General features: G+C 38.2%; 1 protein-coding gene across 1 annotated transcript; it reads left to right on the forward strand.

The window, feature by feature from the left end:
• Positions 1-716: 716 nt before the first annotated feature.
• On the forward strand, positions 717-16,863 carry XKRX (XK related X-linked; the record flags this gene model as incomplete). Its single annotated transcript, XM_081042649.1, has 3 exons — positions 717-1,051; positions 4,402-4,670; positions 15,230-16,863. 3 exons carry the CDS (start codon positions 717-719, stop codon positions 15,973-15,975), a joined length of 1,350 nt encoding a protein of 449 aa, XP_080898775.1. The 3' UTR covers positions 15,976-16,863.
• Positions 16,864-17,110: the final 247 nt, after the last annotated feature.

Genomic DNA, 17,110 nt, shown 5'->3' on the forward strand with positions numbered 1-17,110 from the left:
GGAGACAGCGCTGTGGCTTTGCTCCTGCCTGGGGCTCGGCTGCCTTGGGGGCGGAGCTTGGATTCTGAGAAGCCATCCCCAAAACACTCGACTCAGCCCAGGTTCTGAGGAAGCGTCGGGCGAGCCGGCGAGCGGGCGACTTAATAGCCACAGCCTAGCACTAGCTACGGTACTGAACTGAATCCACGAAGGGACGCTCAGGCTGCGCCCCCTCTTCTGCCCTGGCTCAGTTATCAGCTGATTTGAGAGGGCACACTGGTCAGGACTCCTCGAGAGGAGCGGTTGAGTGCGGGTGCCCCGACAGAGTGGCTACGCCCCTCTCCCTTGCCTGGGGGGCCGCGAAAGGAGGAGCTGCCACGAAAACAACTGTCACCATGGCCCTTCAAGCGCCTGGAACTGGACTCTGGACTGGGTGCAAAACTGCTTGCTTTAGCCTCGTCCAAGTTTCACAGCACGTATATTGACGATTGTAATCCTGGGTCAATCAAGAGTCACGTTCAAAGTGGTACTCCTGGGCTCTCCATCCCAGACTCCAACAAGTCTAATCTGAGACCAGAAGAGAAGGTCTCCTGCTCTGACTAGTGAATCTCCTAACTGGAATTGGACTTGACAGCTCTCCTCGCCAATACTTGGACTGCAGTGGCTACAAGGTTCTCTTGGGGTTTGGGGGTGGGAAGTGCTCTGAAGACCAGACCACAACACTCAGAACCTCGACAATGGACCGAGTGTATGAAATTCCTGAGGAGCCAAACGTGGATCTGATTTCATCCCTGGAGGAAGATGTCATCCGTGGGGTCAACCCCCGATTTACCTTTCCATTTGGCATCCTTTTCTCCACCTTTTTGTACTGTGGGGAGGCTGCATCGGCCTTGTACATGGTTAGAATCTATCTAAAGGATAGTGAAACCTACTGGATGACATACACCTTTTCCTTCTTTATGTTTTCATCTATTATGGTCCAGTTGACACTCATTTTTGTCCACAGAGATCTGGCCAAAGATAAGCCACTATCATTGTTTATGCATCTAATCCTCTTGGGACCTGTTATCAGGTGAGCAACTTTTTAATCTCTTCCTTTCTCCCCTACCACCCCACACTTATGCAGAGAAAGATGAATCCAATCAGTCTTGTGACTGATACTGTGCCTCTAATTGATTCTCCCATTTCCTCCCACTCTTGGCTTCTCTGCCTACCATCCAAAATTCTTATCTGAAAACCTTAAATACCACCACAGTGAACACAGGACGTGTACCTGTGTTCTAAAACTATGTGTGGTACCATTGGTAAGATTTCATAGAGGAGACAATGTTTGCTATCTGGATTTGGGTTGTGAAAATTCGTATGGGACCAACTGATGTGGTCACCTTGTGCACACTGGTCATAGCTTAAGAGTGTGTTATTTTGACTGCCTTTTAGACACTCCATAGATGGATGAAATTTCCTTCCCCCCTTCCATCCCATCTCACTCAGTTTCTTTACCCTGAACTACTTGGGCTGGTGCTGCTGCTGCCATTTAAAAATTTTCCAGAGTTATTTGACATCTGGAAAATACTTTAAGCCATCTGTGGTCATCTAGTACCTCAACCCATTGTTCATTTTTCTCTGTCAGTTCATCTGTCTACTGTTTATCTCTTTGTATCTTTCTGCAATGAAGGTACATGGTTAGAAGGGGGCAAAAGAAGATAGTTCTTTTGTCCATCTGGATGCTGTAGCACAATGTAATAGTATCAAGTCTTTCCATTCAGATTGCCTTGAAGGGACAAGAATGTGCCTTATCCCAGGGAGGCAGGCATCTGTGTCAGCAGTCTCATCTGGACACTATGGGATTTTCCAGGTAGGGAGACATTGCAAAACTTATGAGGTCAGGAGAAAGGAATGGACCAAGTTTGTCTTGACTGCAAGAGTGGCAGAAATCTGCAGTCAGCTGAGTAATATGGTTCAGAGTGTTGATGTTGTAATTGTGATGGGAAGATATTTTATCCTTATAGAAATAAACACAGTCTGAAACTGATAAAGAATGGAACTCTCCCTTTAAAATTTTTAAAAATAAATATATGTTTAAACTGGGAGGAATTGGTTAGGCTCCATCAGAGAAAAATGTGGGATATCAACAGGAACAGTGGCCTAGAATTTAGGAGATCTAGAATCTAGTCCTCCCTCTGTCATTGACTAGTTGCATGGCCTTGATGAAATCTCTGAAGATGCCTTGGGTCACAGTTCCTCCATCTATAATATAAATGGGTTGCTTAGGCTGGATCATAGATCTCAAATGCTTACAGAGGCCAGGCATATATCATAAATGATTAAAGTGGGCGAAGTATGAGAAAAACAGTAGCTTCATATGTGACGATAAATGAAAATGGAGTCTCAGTGTTAGAGAAATGATGGAGAGCAGTGAGGACTGGCAATCTGGAGTTCACATGATCTGCCTAGAGGAGGCAGCCGCTCTATAGCCCCTGCCCATTATTTCCTTGTTGGAATTCAGACCCAGTATCGCCAGATCACCTAACTTTTCAGGAGAAGCTTCCAAGACAGGATTTTATAAGAAATATCATGATTTAGAATTTTGGCAACTGACTAATGAAATAAAAACATGGTATGGGCCAAACAAACTGCAGTTGTTGGTTAGATGTGATTCAGCTGGCCTATGTGCAACCTTTGGACTAGGTAATCTAAAAAGGTCCTTTCAGTTCTGAATCTTTGAAGTTAAGCTGTAAAAGGAAGACCTCATTATGAACTTGGAAACAAGAAATTTAGAGATGTTACTAGAGGAGCATAGAAACCATTTTTCTTTCCCTTTTCAAATGCAATTTATTGAGTTAACAGATCAAACACTCTCAAGATGCAAATTTCAGCAAGTAATGACCCAGCCCCCAGTTTTGACTTCCCTTTTTGCTCTGTGGCCTCCCAAGTCATCTTTGATTTGGACCCTCCATACTGTGTGTTGAGTACTGTATTTCATTTCTGTCATTTAGCTTCTACTAGAAACTATTGGAAACCATTTATAATCTTAGTCAGCTAGCCCCACAGCAGGGAAAAAATAATTAAAAGCTCATAAATTATATCCTTGATATTCTTATTTTCAAGGCAAATTATTTTTTAGCTAGGTAGGAACTTGATCAGTGCTATTCGGCACATGAAAGTGTGTAGAGGGCCTGGGTCCCTTACATGAAATGCAAAGACACTTCTGGAAATGAAAATGTACTCTAATGTATGAACCTTATAAGCAATGCTAACACCCTTACTTAAACCAGTAAATAGCCTTAAGAATAGAAGGATAATCAACATTTCATGCTACCGCCTCCTCCAATATTTTATTCAGCAATAACATTAATGGGCTTGGGTTAAAATCTAAAATCTTTTGTTAGAAATGCACTATACATTTTCCCTGAGTAGGAAGAGAATGTCACTTTCTTCTTCTCTGTTGTCTCCTTCCATCTTTTTCTCTTGGTTTTTGAGTTTGTCCCTAGAAAGTGGATGTTTCAAACTACACACTTCCTAAGAATAGTCCACAATTTCCATTCATTTCAGGGTGAATGGAGGATTTGGTAGCTCAGGTATTCCAAACAAGATGTTCTAGTTACTTCTATTCATCACATCAGAACTGCTAAACAGTTCTGATTTATATGAGGGAAATGGAAAGGGGTACAGCAGGAAATGTGGTCTTACTACGATTTCAAGGATGGTAGACTCTTATGTTTTCCTCTTTGTAAATAACGAATGGTGTTTAAAAGGCTATTGTCCACAAACAGGTCAGGAGGCCTCTAAAGCAACCTTTAGAGAGAACTTTTGAAGTCCTCTAGGTACATAGTGCATTTGATTCTGAATTGTCAAGTCTTTTAAGTACCTTTGTTGCTAAATGGCTTTTCCTTGTATGTGAGAGGTTTTTTTTCCCCTCCAAGACATTTTGGCTGAGATAGTCATAGTTGTAGGCTTTTTTTCTTGGAAAAGCAGAACTCAGGAGCCTTGATTATGGAGCCGAGTGCTTTGAGTTAGGAATATTTTACCTCAGGAACTTGAGGTGTTATGAAATCCAGGGCCTTTTGGAACCTTCATTATTCTCTTTCAGCACATTATTTACTTCACATCTTTGTGTTCAATGCATTTTTCTACCACAGGCCTATTCTTAAGGAGACAAAGCAATTCCTTAAGTCCTCAAAGAAACACTTCTGAAATGGTGTTCTTAGGTTGATCCATAACCAACAAGGGAAAAATAAAAGATTTAGACTCAAGTAATTTGTAGAAGGCATGACCAACTCTTTGACTTATGAGAAATGAGTAGAACAGGAGAGAAGGAATGGCAAAAAGTAGCACCACCTCCCCAATTTATTTTCCCCCTCACTACAACCTCCCTTCACAGGACAGCTTTAGTTAAGTTCCCATGATGCTTTACTTCTGCAGATGTTTGGAGGCCATGATTAAGTACCTCACACTGTGGAAGAAAGAAGGGCAGGAGGAGCCCTATGTCAGCCTCACCCGAAAGAAGATGCTAATAAATGGCGAGGAGGTGCTGATAGAATGGGAGGTGGGCCACTCCATCCGGACCCTGGCTATGCACCGCAATGCCTACAAACGTATGTCACAGATCCAAGCCTTCTTGGGCTCAGTGCCCCAGCTGACCTATCAGCTCTATGTGACCCTGATCTCTGCAGAGATCCCCCAGGGTAGAGGTGAGTGGGGTCAGGATTGGGGAGGGCTCCATTTAAATCAAGGGTTTTAGATTTCTAGACCTGAGTTGTCCAATACACTGGCCAGCAGCTTCATGTGGCTATTTAAGTTAAAAAGAAAAACGAAATTAAAAATTCGCTTCCTCAATCATACTAGCTACATTTCAAGTGTTCAATAGCTATGTGTGGCTAGTGGTCACTTATTAAACAGTACAGGTATTACAGAACATTGTCATCACTGTCCAAAATTCTACTGGACAGCACTGGTAGATAGTCAAAGAATTTGGGGATCCAGACACCTCAGGCCTGTCAGATTTCTTAAATTGGGGTAAGCTATTTAAACTAAAGATGTCACAGATAAACTCTCTCTGGGCCCAAAAGAAGCTAGTAATACCAGCAGTCAGTAGGAGATATTCCCCAGCCCAAATTATTTAAATTATTCTGAAAGGTTTTTTATTTGTTTGTTTGTTTCATTTAGGGATGACTATCTTTAAATAAGAGGTTCCCAAATATTATCGATCATGAGGAAACATATTACTGGGTGAAAGCTGCTTTTAAAATCGCATTTCCTGCTCAGACCTGATGGGGGAAGCCAGGAATCTGTTTGGATGTACCCAGTTGATTCTGGTCAGCCACATTTTGGAACCAGTGATTTTAATCACTTCTCCCAGTGGGGAGAAAGAGAATGGGTGTGGGATGAATAGTGATGAGAGTCATGCCTGGTCCCAGTTCTGATCTTCTCTGTGATCTTTGGGGGAAGTTACCAAATTAGTCACTGTCTTCATTTCTCACCTTGTTTTTGTTTTATTTTTGTCGTTTTTGTGGAACACATTGAATAGGAAGCATGACTTGCCCCCAATCCTAACAAAATCCATAAAACTTAAATTATTTAAGAGTTTTTGTAAAATAAGTAAATAAATAGGGAAGTTTGATGTTAGTGACCTCTGTGAAGGTGCAGTGCTAATTAGTTAGGCATCTTCATTTCCCACTCGTAAAAGAGGAATCCTGAGATGAGTAAGAATTCTAGCAGAGGACGAAATGTGAGTCAGTGTTTTCAAAGTTGAGATAAAATACTATTAATGAGTTTTAACAACCTGAGATTAGCTTCATCTGTTTGGGCTGGAGCTGGTACAGCTGTGGGTACAGCTTTGTACCATTTTCTTATTATTAGGCACTTACGCTGCTTGGCAAACACCCATGTCTCAAATGTGAAGAGGAAATTTGCCCTTTTTTCTGCTTTTCTCCACTAAGAATTGTTCATGAAGTTCTATTGGTCTTAAAGCTTTTTACATACCTAGAATGGACAATAGTGTGAGGAGAAAAATCTCTGGAAATGATGCTTTTCCTCCTGAGAATTTTGAGGGTCATCAAATCATCTAATTAAAATATGTATACATTACAAAGGTAATACATGAACAAACCAACAGACCTACACATAATTGTATATGCACAGAAAATTTCTGGAAAGATATGCAGGAAACAGTTTACCTCTGGGGAGTGGAAATGAGTCATCCAACTTTTCCTTTTTATTTTATACTCTTCTCTGTATGGTTTGAAATTTTTATCATGATCACATTTTACTTTTGCTGCTTATTTTTTTAATTATAAAAATCATATACAGTTGTAAAGATTCAAAACCATACAGAAATAAATATATAATATATATGTATATATTATATAATATATATATGTGAAATGTAGTCTCCTCAAAGGTAATCTCTATTAATCACTTAGTATATATCCTTTCAGACTTCTTTTTACTATGTAAATATAAACATACATACAACATATGTATATATGTTTGTCAAAAAAGGACTGTATTAAACATTCTGTTCAGCAACATGTCTTTTTCAACAATATACCAATATACCTTTCTTCAATGGTTATTTATACATACATATATAGTAATAATGATAAATATATAATATATATTTCCCTTATATGAGTTGGATCATTCTTTCCTATTTTTCTAACCTTCTATTGGTAGGATTAAAGTTTGTGTCTAATTTCCCACACAAAAAGTTTTTTCTAATTACAAACTATGCTTCAGTGAACATCTGTGTACTGGAATGAGATTTTGTAGGATAAATTCTGAGCAGTAGAATTGCTGGATTAAAGAACATGCATCTTTAGAATTTTATCCGTTCTGCCAAATAGCCCACCCTAAAGGTTTTATGAATTTCTATTCTCACCAACAGCATATGAATATGCCTGTTTCTTCATATCTTAAACTAAATATCACTTAGTTGTATAATTATAAAATAACTGATTTTTAAAAATAATTTGCATCCTTTATTATGAAGCAAGCTGAGTATCTTTTCATGTTTGGTCATTGTGTTCTCTAAATTGCTTATTTATGTATATTACTCAAATTTTAGTGGGTTTAACTTTTATTAATTTATAGAATACATAATTAATTTTTCTTATTCTGGCTATTAACCATTTCTCTGCTGTGGATAAGTATGTATGTACACATTTATATAATGTTTTGTGTTTGTGTACATACACACATATTTTAAATGTGCATATACATGTCATACATGTAACAGGTGCAGGACACGTGCAGTACATGATGTATAGATGCATAGTATACTTCTGGCATTCTGAAGTATTACATTTTTATATATTCAAATACTTAATTGATATTAGGTCTTGTGTCTTTTTTTTTTACAAAGGCCTTTCACAATACATATCTGATAGAGTAATTTAGCCTGATCTTCCAAATTGATGAATTTCCACAATTTGTCAGTCCCCCCACCAAAAAACAAAGCAAAGCAAACAATAACAACAACAAAAGAAATAGTATTTCATTGAGACTGTGAATGGGATCACATTAAATTATTTAGGCTATTTTGAATGGAATTTACATCTTTATAGGATCAATCAATTTTATATTAGAAGATAATACATCTCTCCATTTCATTAATTTTTTTTTCTTTTTTTAAAAATTTATTGGGGTGAAAATTGTTAGTGAAATTACATAGATTTCAGGTGTACAATTCTGTATTACATCATCTATAAATCCCATTGTGTGTTCACCACCCAGAGTCAGTTCTCCTTCCATCACCATATATTTAATCCTCCTTACCCTCATCTCCCTCCCCCCACCCCCCTTACCCTCTGGTAACCACTAAAGTATTATCTGGGTCTATTAGTTTTTGTTTCTCATTTGTTTGTCTTGTTCTTCAGTTGTTTTTGGTTTATATACCATATATCAGTGAAATCATATGGTTCTCTGCTTTTTCTGTCTGACTTATTTCACTTAGCATTATATTCTCAAGATCCATCCATGTTGTCACAAATGTTCCTATATCATCTTTTCTTACCACCAAATAGTATTCCATTGTGTATATGTACCACAACTTCTTTATCCATTCATCTATCGAAGGACATTTTGGTTGTTTCCATGTCTTGGCCACCGTAAACAAAGCTGCAATGAATATTGGAGCACACGTGTCTTTATGTATAAATGTTTTCAAATTTTTGGGGTAGATACCCAGGAGAGAGATTGCTGGGTCATATGGTAATTCTATCCGTAATTTTTTGAGGAAGCTCCACACTGCCTTGCATAGCGGCTGCACCAGTCTGCATTCCCACCAACAGTGTATGAGGGTTCCTTTTTCTCCACAGCCTCTCCAACACTTGTGACTATTTGTCTTGTTGATGATAGCCATTCTGACTTGGGTGAGGTGATATCTCATTGTGGTTTTTATTTGCATTTCTCTGATGATTAGTGACGTTGAGCATTTTTTCATATGTCTATTTGCCATTTGTATGTCCTCTGTGGAGAAATGTCTCTTCAGCTACTCTGCCCATTTTTCAATTGGATTGTTTGTTTCTTGGTTGTTGAGCTTCATGAGTTCCTCATATATTTTGGATATTAGCCCCTTATCGGAGACATTGTTTGCAAAAATCTTCTCCCATTCAGTCGGTTGCCTCTTTATTTTGTCGATGGTTTCTTTTGCTGTGCATAAGCTTTTAAGTTTCATATAGTCCCATTCGTTTATTTTAGCTTTTACTTCCATTGCCTTTGGGGTCAAATTCGTAAAATGCTCTTTGAACCCAAGATCCATAAGTTTAGTACCTATGTTTTCTTCTATGCAGTTTATTGTGTCAGGTCTTATGCTAAAGTCTTTGATCCATTTTGAATTAATTTTGGTACATTGTGACAGACAACAGTCCAGTTTCATTCTTTTGCACTTGGCTATACAATTCTCCCATCACCATTTATTGAAGAGTCTCTTTCCTCCATTATATGTTGTTAGCTTCCTTGTCAAAAATTGTCTGTCCATATTTATGTGGTCTTTTTTCTGGGATCTCAGTTCCATTCCATTGGTCTATGTGTCTGTTTTTCTGCCAATATCGTGCTGTTTTGATTATTGTAGCCCTGTAGTACACGCTAAAGTCAGGGAATGCGATACCTCCAGTATTGTTCTCTTTTCTTAAGATTGCTTTCACTATTTGGGGTTTTTTGTGGTTCTAAACAAATCTGATGATGTTTTGTTCTATTTTTTAAAAATATGCCATTGGGATTTAGATGGGGATTGCATTAAATCTGTATATTGCTTTGGGGAATATGGCCATTTTAACTATGTTGATTCTTCCAATCCATGAGCACAGAATGTCTTTCCATTTCTTTGTGTCTTCTTCAGTTTCTTTCAAAAATATCTTACAGTTTTCAGCATATAGGTCCTTCACATCTTTGGTTAAGTTTATTCCTAGGTATTTTATTCTTTTTGCTGAATTTCAAAGGGAATTGTTTTTTGTATTTCTTTTTCTGAGATTTCATTGTTAGTATATAGGAATGCAATGGACTTTTGTACGTTGATTTTGTAGCCAGCAACTTTACTGTCTTCATTGATTGTTTCTAACAGCTTTTTGGTGGAGTCTTTAGGGTTTTCTATATATAGCATCATGTTGTCTGCAAAGAGTGATAATTTAACTTCTTCATTCCCAATTTGGATGCCTTTTATTTCTTTCTCTTGCCTGATTGCTCTAGCAAAGACTTCCAAACTATGTTAAAAAGCAGAGGTAATAGGGGACACACATGTCCCTGTCGTGTTCCTGAATGTAGAGAAAAGGGCTTCAGTTTTTCACCATCAATTATGAGATTAGCTGAGGGTTTGTCATATGTGGCCTTTATTATGTTAAGGTATTTTCCTTCTATACCTATTTTATTAAGTGTTTTAATCATAAAAGGACGTTGTATCTTGTCAAATGCTTTTTCTGCATGAATTGATATAGTCATATGATTTTTGTCCTTTATTTTGTTTATGTGATGTATCACATTGATGGATTTGCGGATGTTGAACCATCCTTGTGCCCGGGGATGAACCTAATTTGGTCGTGATGAATAATCTTTTTAATGCATTGTTGTATTTGATTTGCTAGAATTTTGTTTAGGATTTTTGGATCAGTATTCATCAGAGATATTGGCCTGTAGTTTTCTTTTTTTGTGTTGTTCTTACCAGGTTTGGTATCAGGGTAATGTTGGTCTCATAAAATGAGTTAGGGAGTACTGTCTCTTCTTCAATTTTTTGGAAGAGTTTGAGCAGGATTGGTATCAGATCCTCTTTGAAGATTTGGTAGAATTCACTAGTGAAGCCATCTGGTCCAGGACTTTTGCTTTTGGGAAGGTTTTGGATGACTGATTCAATTTCTTTACTGGTGATCGGTCTGTTTAGATTTTCCAGTTCTTCATGGTTCAGCCTTGGAAGGCTATATGTTTCTAAGAACTTGTCCATTTCTTCTAGTTTATTGAATTTGGTGGCATATAGTCCTTCATAGTATTCTTGCATGATCCTTTGTATTTCTGTTGTGTCCGTGATAACTTCCCCTTTTTCATTTCTGATTTTGTTAATTAGTGTCTTCTCTCTTTTTATCTTAGTGAGTCTAGCAAGGGTTTTTTGATTTTATTAATTTTTCCAAAGAACCAGCTCTTTGTCACATTAATTTTTTCTGTTGTCTTTTTGTTCTCTATTTCATTGAGCTCTGCTCTGATTTTTGTTATTTCCGTTCTTCTGCTGACTTGGGTTTCACTTGTTCTTCTTTTTCTAGTTCTTTAAGTTGTAACATGAGGTTATTTATTTGGGATTTTTCTTGTTTCTTGAGATAGGCCTGTAATGATATAAATTTCCCTCTTAAAACTGCTTTTCCTGCATCCCAAAAATATTGGTAGGATGTATTTTCATTGTCATTTGTTTCTATGTATTTTTTGATCTCTCTAATTTCTTGTTTGATCCAGTCGTTCTTTAAAAGTATGTTGTTTAATCTCCATGTATTTGTGTTTTTCCCTGCTTTCTTTTCGCAGTTGATATCCAATTTCAAAGCCTTGTGATCAGAGAATATGCTTGGTATGAGTTCTATCTTCTTAAATTTGCTGAGGCTGCTTTTATGCCCCAATATATGGTCTATCCTTGGGAATGTTCCATGTACACTAGAAAAGAATGTATAGTCTGATGTTTTAGGATGAAGTGCTCTATATATGTCAATGATGTCCATTTCATCTAATGTGTCATTTAGGGCTGCTATTTTGTTGTTTATTGTCTGTTTGGATGATCTATCCATAGCTGTCAATGATGGATTTAAGTCCCATAGTATAATTGTGTTTTGGTCAATTTCTCCCTTTAGTTCTGTTAGTAGTTGCTTGGTATATTTCAGTGCTCCCTGATTGGGGTATAAATATTGATGACTCTTATGTCTTCTTGTTGCATATTCCCCTTTACCATTATGAAATGTCCATCTTTGTCTCTGGTTATGTTTTTCACCCTGAAGTCTGTTTCATTTTATATCATTATGGCTACACCTGATTATCTCTGGGTCCCATTTGCTTGGAGTGTCAATTTCCACCCTCTCACTTTGAGTATATGCTTGTACTTATAGCTGAGATGTGTCTCTTGGAGACAGCATATGGTTGGGTTTAGTTTTTTGATCCAATCTGCTACTCTGTGTCTCTTTATTGGTGAGTTCAGTCCATTTACATTTAGGGTGATTATTGATATGTGAGGATTTCCTGTCATTCTATCTTTAGTTTTCTGGTAAGGCTCTCTCTCCATTGTTGTTGCCTTTTTGTTGTTGTCTATTATTTTTGTGTGGTGGTATTCTATGATGTTTCCCTCTGTTTCTTCTTTTATTACAGTATATATTTCAGTTCTGGATTTTTTTTTGAGTGGTTACCCTTAAGATTATGTAAAAGAAAGTTTGATATTTAGAGTATTCCATTTTCTTCAGCATGCTTACTTTCTCCATTCCCATTTTCCGGTTCAGGCCTTTTCTCTCCCCCTTTTTATGTTTCCGTTGCCACAAATTGTCCCTGTTGATGGTGGTCGAATAGCCTCCTTTAGTATTTCTTGTAGTGCAGGTCGTGTATTAGAAAATTCCCTCAGCTTCTGTATGTCTGGAAATGTCTTTATTCCTCCTTCATATCTAAAGGATATCTTTGCTGGATGTATTATTCTTGGCTCATAATTTCTCTCTTTCAATACTTTGAATATTTGGTTCCACGCCCACCTGACTTGTAGAGTTTCTACTGAAAAATCTGATGATAATCTAATGGGCTTTCCTTTGTAGGTTACAGTCTTCTTTTCCCTGGCTGCTTTGAGGATTCTTTCTTTGTGGTTGATTTTAGACAGCTTCAATACAATGTGCCTTGGAGAAGGCCTGTTGGAATTGAGGTAATTAGGTGTTCTATTTGCTCTTTGGATTCGAGGATCCAATTCTTTCCACAAGTTTGGGAAGTTCTCATCAACAATTTGTTTCAATATATTCTCTGTTCCCTTCTCTCTTTCTTTTCCTTCTGGTATGCCCATTATTCTTATTTTGCTCTTTCTGATAGAGTCAGAAAGTTCTTGTAGAGTTCTTTAATTTCTTTTAAGTCTCAAGTCTTTTTCTTCTTCCATCTGTGTAATTTCCAGGTTTCTATCTTCGATGTCACTGATTCTTTCCTCCATCTTGTCAACTCTACTACCTAAGCTAGTTATTTCATTCTTAATTTCTTCTATTCAGTTCTTAATCTCCAGAAATTCCATTTGGTTCTTTTTTAAAATTTGAATCTCTTTCGTAAAATGCTCATGTTGTTCTTTGATTGCATTTCTTAGTTCATTAAATTGCCTTTCTGTGTTTTCTTGCATCTCGTTGACTTTTTTCAGAACTGCAATCTTGAATTCTCTGCCATTGATGTCACATATTTCCATGTCTCTAAGTTCATTTTCTGGAGACTTCATTTTCTTTCTGAGTTTCCTTATTACCTTGGTTATTCATGACAATCCCTGCAGAGCAGACAGGCAAGACGAACAGGCCCACTACTGAATTTGTAGATAAGTATACTCCCATGAAACCTCACCACAATCTATGTCGTAAGTGTGTAAGACCTATAGCAAGAAAACTGTGATAAAGGACTTGCACATTTTCGTAAGGCTTATTTCTAGGTGTTCTATCAGTTTTAAAATCACCTGATTTCCAAACTGTCAGGGTAGTTTTAAGTAAATTAAATGCACCTACTACACTTTACATGTAGTTATTTCATTTAGTCCTCACAACAATCCTATGAGATAATTATTGTTATTATCACATTTTACACATGAGGAAGCAAAAGCACTACAAGGCTGAGCAAATTCCCCAAGGTTCCATAAGTAATATTAGGTGCAAAGATTGGTTTGGAATCCAGGATATTTGCGTTTAGAGCCTGCATTTCTATCTATATTACTATGCAAAGTATGTAAAGGAAGCTTTCTTCAAGGTCTTGTTTTCAATTCTTCAGTGATTTCTCCTATTAAAAACTTTCTGATAATACTGTCTCTTTTAAGGTTTTATAAACAACTTTTTGGTTTAGTTTTCCTCCTACCTTCTCCTTGCTACCCCCTTTTTAATCCCTTTTTCTCTTAGAGGCCATCTGGATCAGCACAGATGAGTGAATTCACTAGCAGCATTATGATCTCTTATGGCATGAGTCTATTTGTAGAGAGACAGATGGAAGGTGTTTTTACACTTATTGGAAGCATCAGGCTTTCCTCCTTTTACTGCACTGCTATCAGTGAATGAGTTCTAATTTAAGGGAAAGCATTACCACACTAGAATAAATGTACGTAAGCTCTGAAGTTCCCAACTCCAGGAGGAGCATCAATTCTTAAGGATGGGACTGAGAATGGTTTATAAATCTAAGGGTATATCAGATCATTATGTTGCACACCTTAAACTAATACAATGTTATATGTCAATTATATCTCAATAAAACTGGAAAAAAAATACAGCTAAGAGTAGACACTTTAGGAGAATCTCCCATTCCAGTCTTTGACATTTCATCACTCTTAGAGCTGAAAAAGATCTAGTAAACAAAACTGTGCTTCCTTTTGGGTTTCCATGAGGAGACCTTCATCTTTCTTGCAGGTTAAATAGATACCTCCATAGCTCTAGTTCTCTGGATGTAGTGTTTTTATGGGAACAGAAAGCTTCAGCAGTTTTTTTTTTCCTTGGGGAGGGGATGAGTACCACTCAGGCCTATCATTTTTCTTGAAAGCACTAGATTTTTCTTAGTGATTGGTATCCTTTGATATAAAGGAAGAAAAGGAAAGGGCCATGCTGTGATCTGGGACTTAGCATAGCAGGTTAGTGAGCATCCTGGCCCTTCAGGGCCCCTATTCTAATATATAGTGGTATGGATATCATGGGCTAGGAAACGGAGTTTTCATATTTTTAAACCACTCTGCTGGAAGTTTGGCGATTCCTAAAGCATTGGGGTGATAAATTGCCATTGCTGATGATTAAGAGAAGCAATTCTGGAGTAGCTCAGTGAATTGGGGAAAGTGAGGTACATAGATACTCAGTGATTTCCACAAGCTTCCACACAGCTGAACCAAGGGCTACTAATAGTGGGTATTTTATGCTGCTTCGCTAAACTCAGAATTATTCATTAATTCCACCAACATTTATTGAGCACTTACAGTATGCTAGGAAGTGTGTTAGACTCAGGATACAGCAGTAAACAAAGTAGAGATGGTCCCTTCTACCCTCATGTAATTTCCAGCATGCATTTTGACACATTCTAGAAATATGCACCAACAAGATTAGTTCCTTGACGAAGATATACATCAAGGAAGAGACTTGTAAAACCAAAGGGCTTCTCTGTGAGCCTCCTAAAACTGTATTTTTTCAGATAAGAGTTCTTTCTGTATTCTTTATTGTTTGCTCAGAAGCCTGTTTCCTCAGGTAGATGCTGTGTTATCCCTTTATATGTGCTCTTCTTATGTTCATGACCTCTTAATGTTAGTTTTGAGACCCACTCTTTTTAAAAAGTCCATTGTGTATGATCATATGGTTATTGGAAAATTACAGTGGGTATTCATTATGGGAAATTTAGGAAATAGAGAAACGTAGAAAAAAGATTTTAAAAATAGACATAATCCCTATCATGAAAATATATTTTTTAGTTTATCCTTTCCATTTTCGTTTTGTGCATGCTATTTGTTTACATAGCTTCTCTTTTGATCTCTGGGTCAGAATACAAGGTTCACCAACATCAACTGATGGCCTATTTTTTGTTTCTTGTTCTTTTTTTCTTTTTACAGCTGTGCTAATGGTCTTTTCCCTGATATCTGTCACGTATGGGGCTACGCTCTGCAACATGTTGGCTATCCAGATTAAGTATGATGAGTACAAGATCCGCCTTGGGCTGCTGGAAGTCCTTTGCATCACCATTTGGAGGACACTAGAGATCACGTCCCGCCTCCTGATTCTGGTGCTCTTCTCAGCCACCTTGAAATTGAAGGCTGTGCCCTTCTTATTGCTCAACTTCCTGATCATCCTCTTTGAGCCTTGGGTTAAATTTTGGAGGAGTGGTGCTCAGATGCCCAATAACATTGAGAAAAATTTCAGCCGGGTAGGCACCCTGGTGGTACTGATTTCCGTTACTGTCCTCTATGCAGGCATCAATTTCTCCTGCTGGTCAGCTTTGCAATTGAAGTTGGCAGACAGGGACCTTGTGGAAAAGGGTCAGAACTGGGGACATATGGGCCTGCACTACAGTGTGAGATTGGTAGAGAATGTGATCATGGTCTTAGTTTTTAAGTTCTTTGGAGTGAAAGTGTTACTGAATTACTGCCATTCCTTGATTGCCTTGCAGCTCATCATTGCTTACCTGATTTCCATTGGCTTCATGCTCCTTTTCTTCCAGTACTTGCATCCGTTGCGTTCACTCTTCACCCACAATGTAGTGGACTACCTCCACTGTGTCTGCTGCCACCGGCACCCTCGGGGCAGGGTTGAGAACTTGGAGCCATCCTTTGATGCCGAAGCAAGGCAAAGCATTGTCTGATTCTACATTCTGGGTATTCGGGGATGGGTTGGGGATGGCCAAGAGCAACTGTGAAATTGAAGGAGAAGATGAGGCTTATGGGTGAGTACCCAGCAGAACATTTTCTTGAGTTTTCTGGTAAGCCTATCAGAAGAAAGAGCAGCCCCCAAATAGGTTTGATTTCTTTCAGAATGACTGCTATATTTGGACAACATGGTAGCCACCATATACCTAAAAGGGTCAGCAGTAACATTTGCACTCCTCCCTCCCACGTCAGCTGTCTGGCTACCCTACAGGATAATGCACTTTAATCTCTCTGTGATCTTCTAGCTCTGATAATTTGCTTGAAGCATTACTGAGCTTTCCCCAGGATGAGCAGATGGCCCAGAATCCCACCATCATGTATCCTGACTGATCAGAGGATGTGACCGCTTACTAGTTATGAGTGCCCCCCAGAATATAGTCTGACTAACGTGGAACCTGTAATAACAAGCGTGGCTGGGGTCTTTTAATTCCAATGAGAACCTGGTTAAGAAGAAAACCCCTACTATTAAAAGAGCTCCCCAAATGAGTTAGCTCTCCGTTAGGATTTTACTAGTGATCATTCATCAAGGACCCCTCTTTTCAGTAGACCTTCGTAGGCACACTCTGAGGAGGGAGTGCAGAGTAGGATTCCTTCAGGGCATTTACCAGAATGACTCTTTTTCTCAGGGACCTGCATGAGCCTCCAGCTTGTCCACTGGAGTGGCTGAGTAAAATCTCTCACTTCGTGCCTCATTATCAGGGATTCCCTCCAACCCAACTTTTCTGTGCTTTTGCCATTTTTCTACTGGATATGGTCCTTAGAGAAGCTGAACTGTAATTAAAAATGTTTCTAATGTGTGGGAGAAATGAAAATTTCATTATGTCTTTTCCTGTCCTGAGTATTTTTTTGATTTGATTTTTTTTTAAGGGAGAGAGAGAACATAATATCTGGGACATCACCTTCATGTTGTTTGGGCTTGGGATGGTGGCTAACACTCCAATGTAGAGTGAAGGAAGAGGAGGGAAACCAGATCATATTAAATCATACTTGATTCTGACACGGAGTTTTATTTTCTAATTGGGACAATATGCTTATCGTTCCCACACCCCCTGTGAATGAATGCAGGTCTCC

The sequence above is a fragment of the Rhinolophus hipposideros genome (assembly GCF_964194185.1).
Source record: "Rhinolophus hipposideros genome assembly, chromosome: X".
In the NCBI taxonomy this organism is placed as follows: Eukaryota; Metazoa; Chordata; class Mammalia; order Chiroptera; family Rhinolophidae; genus Rhinolophus; species Rhinolophus hipposideros.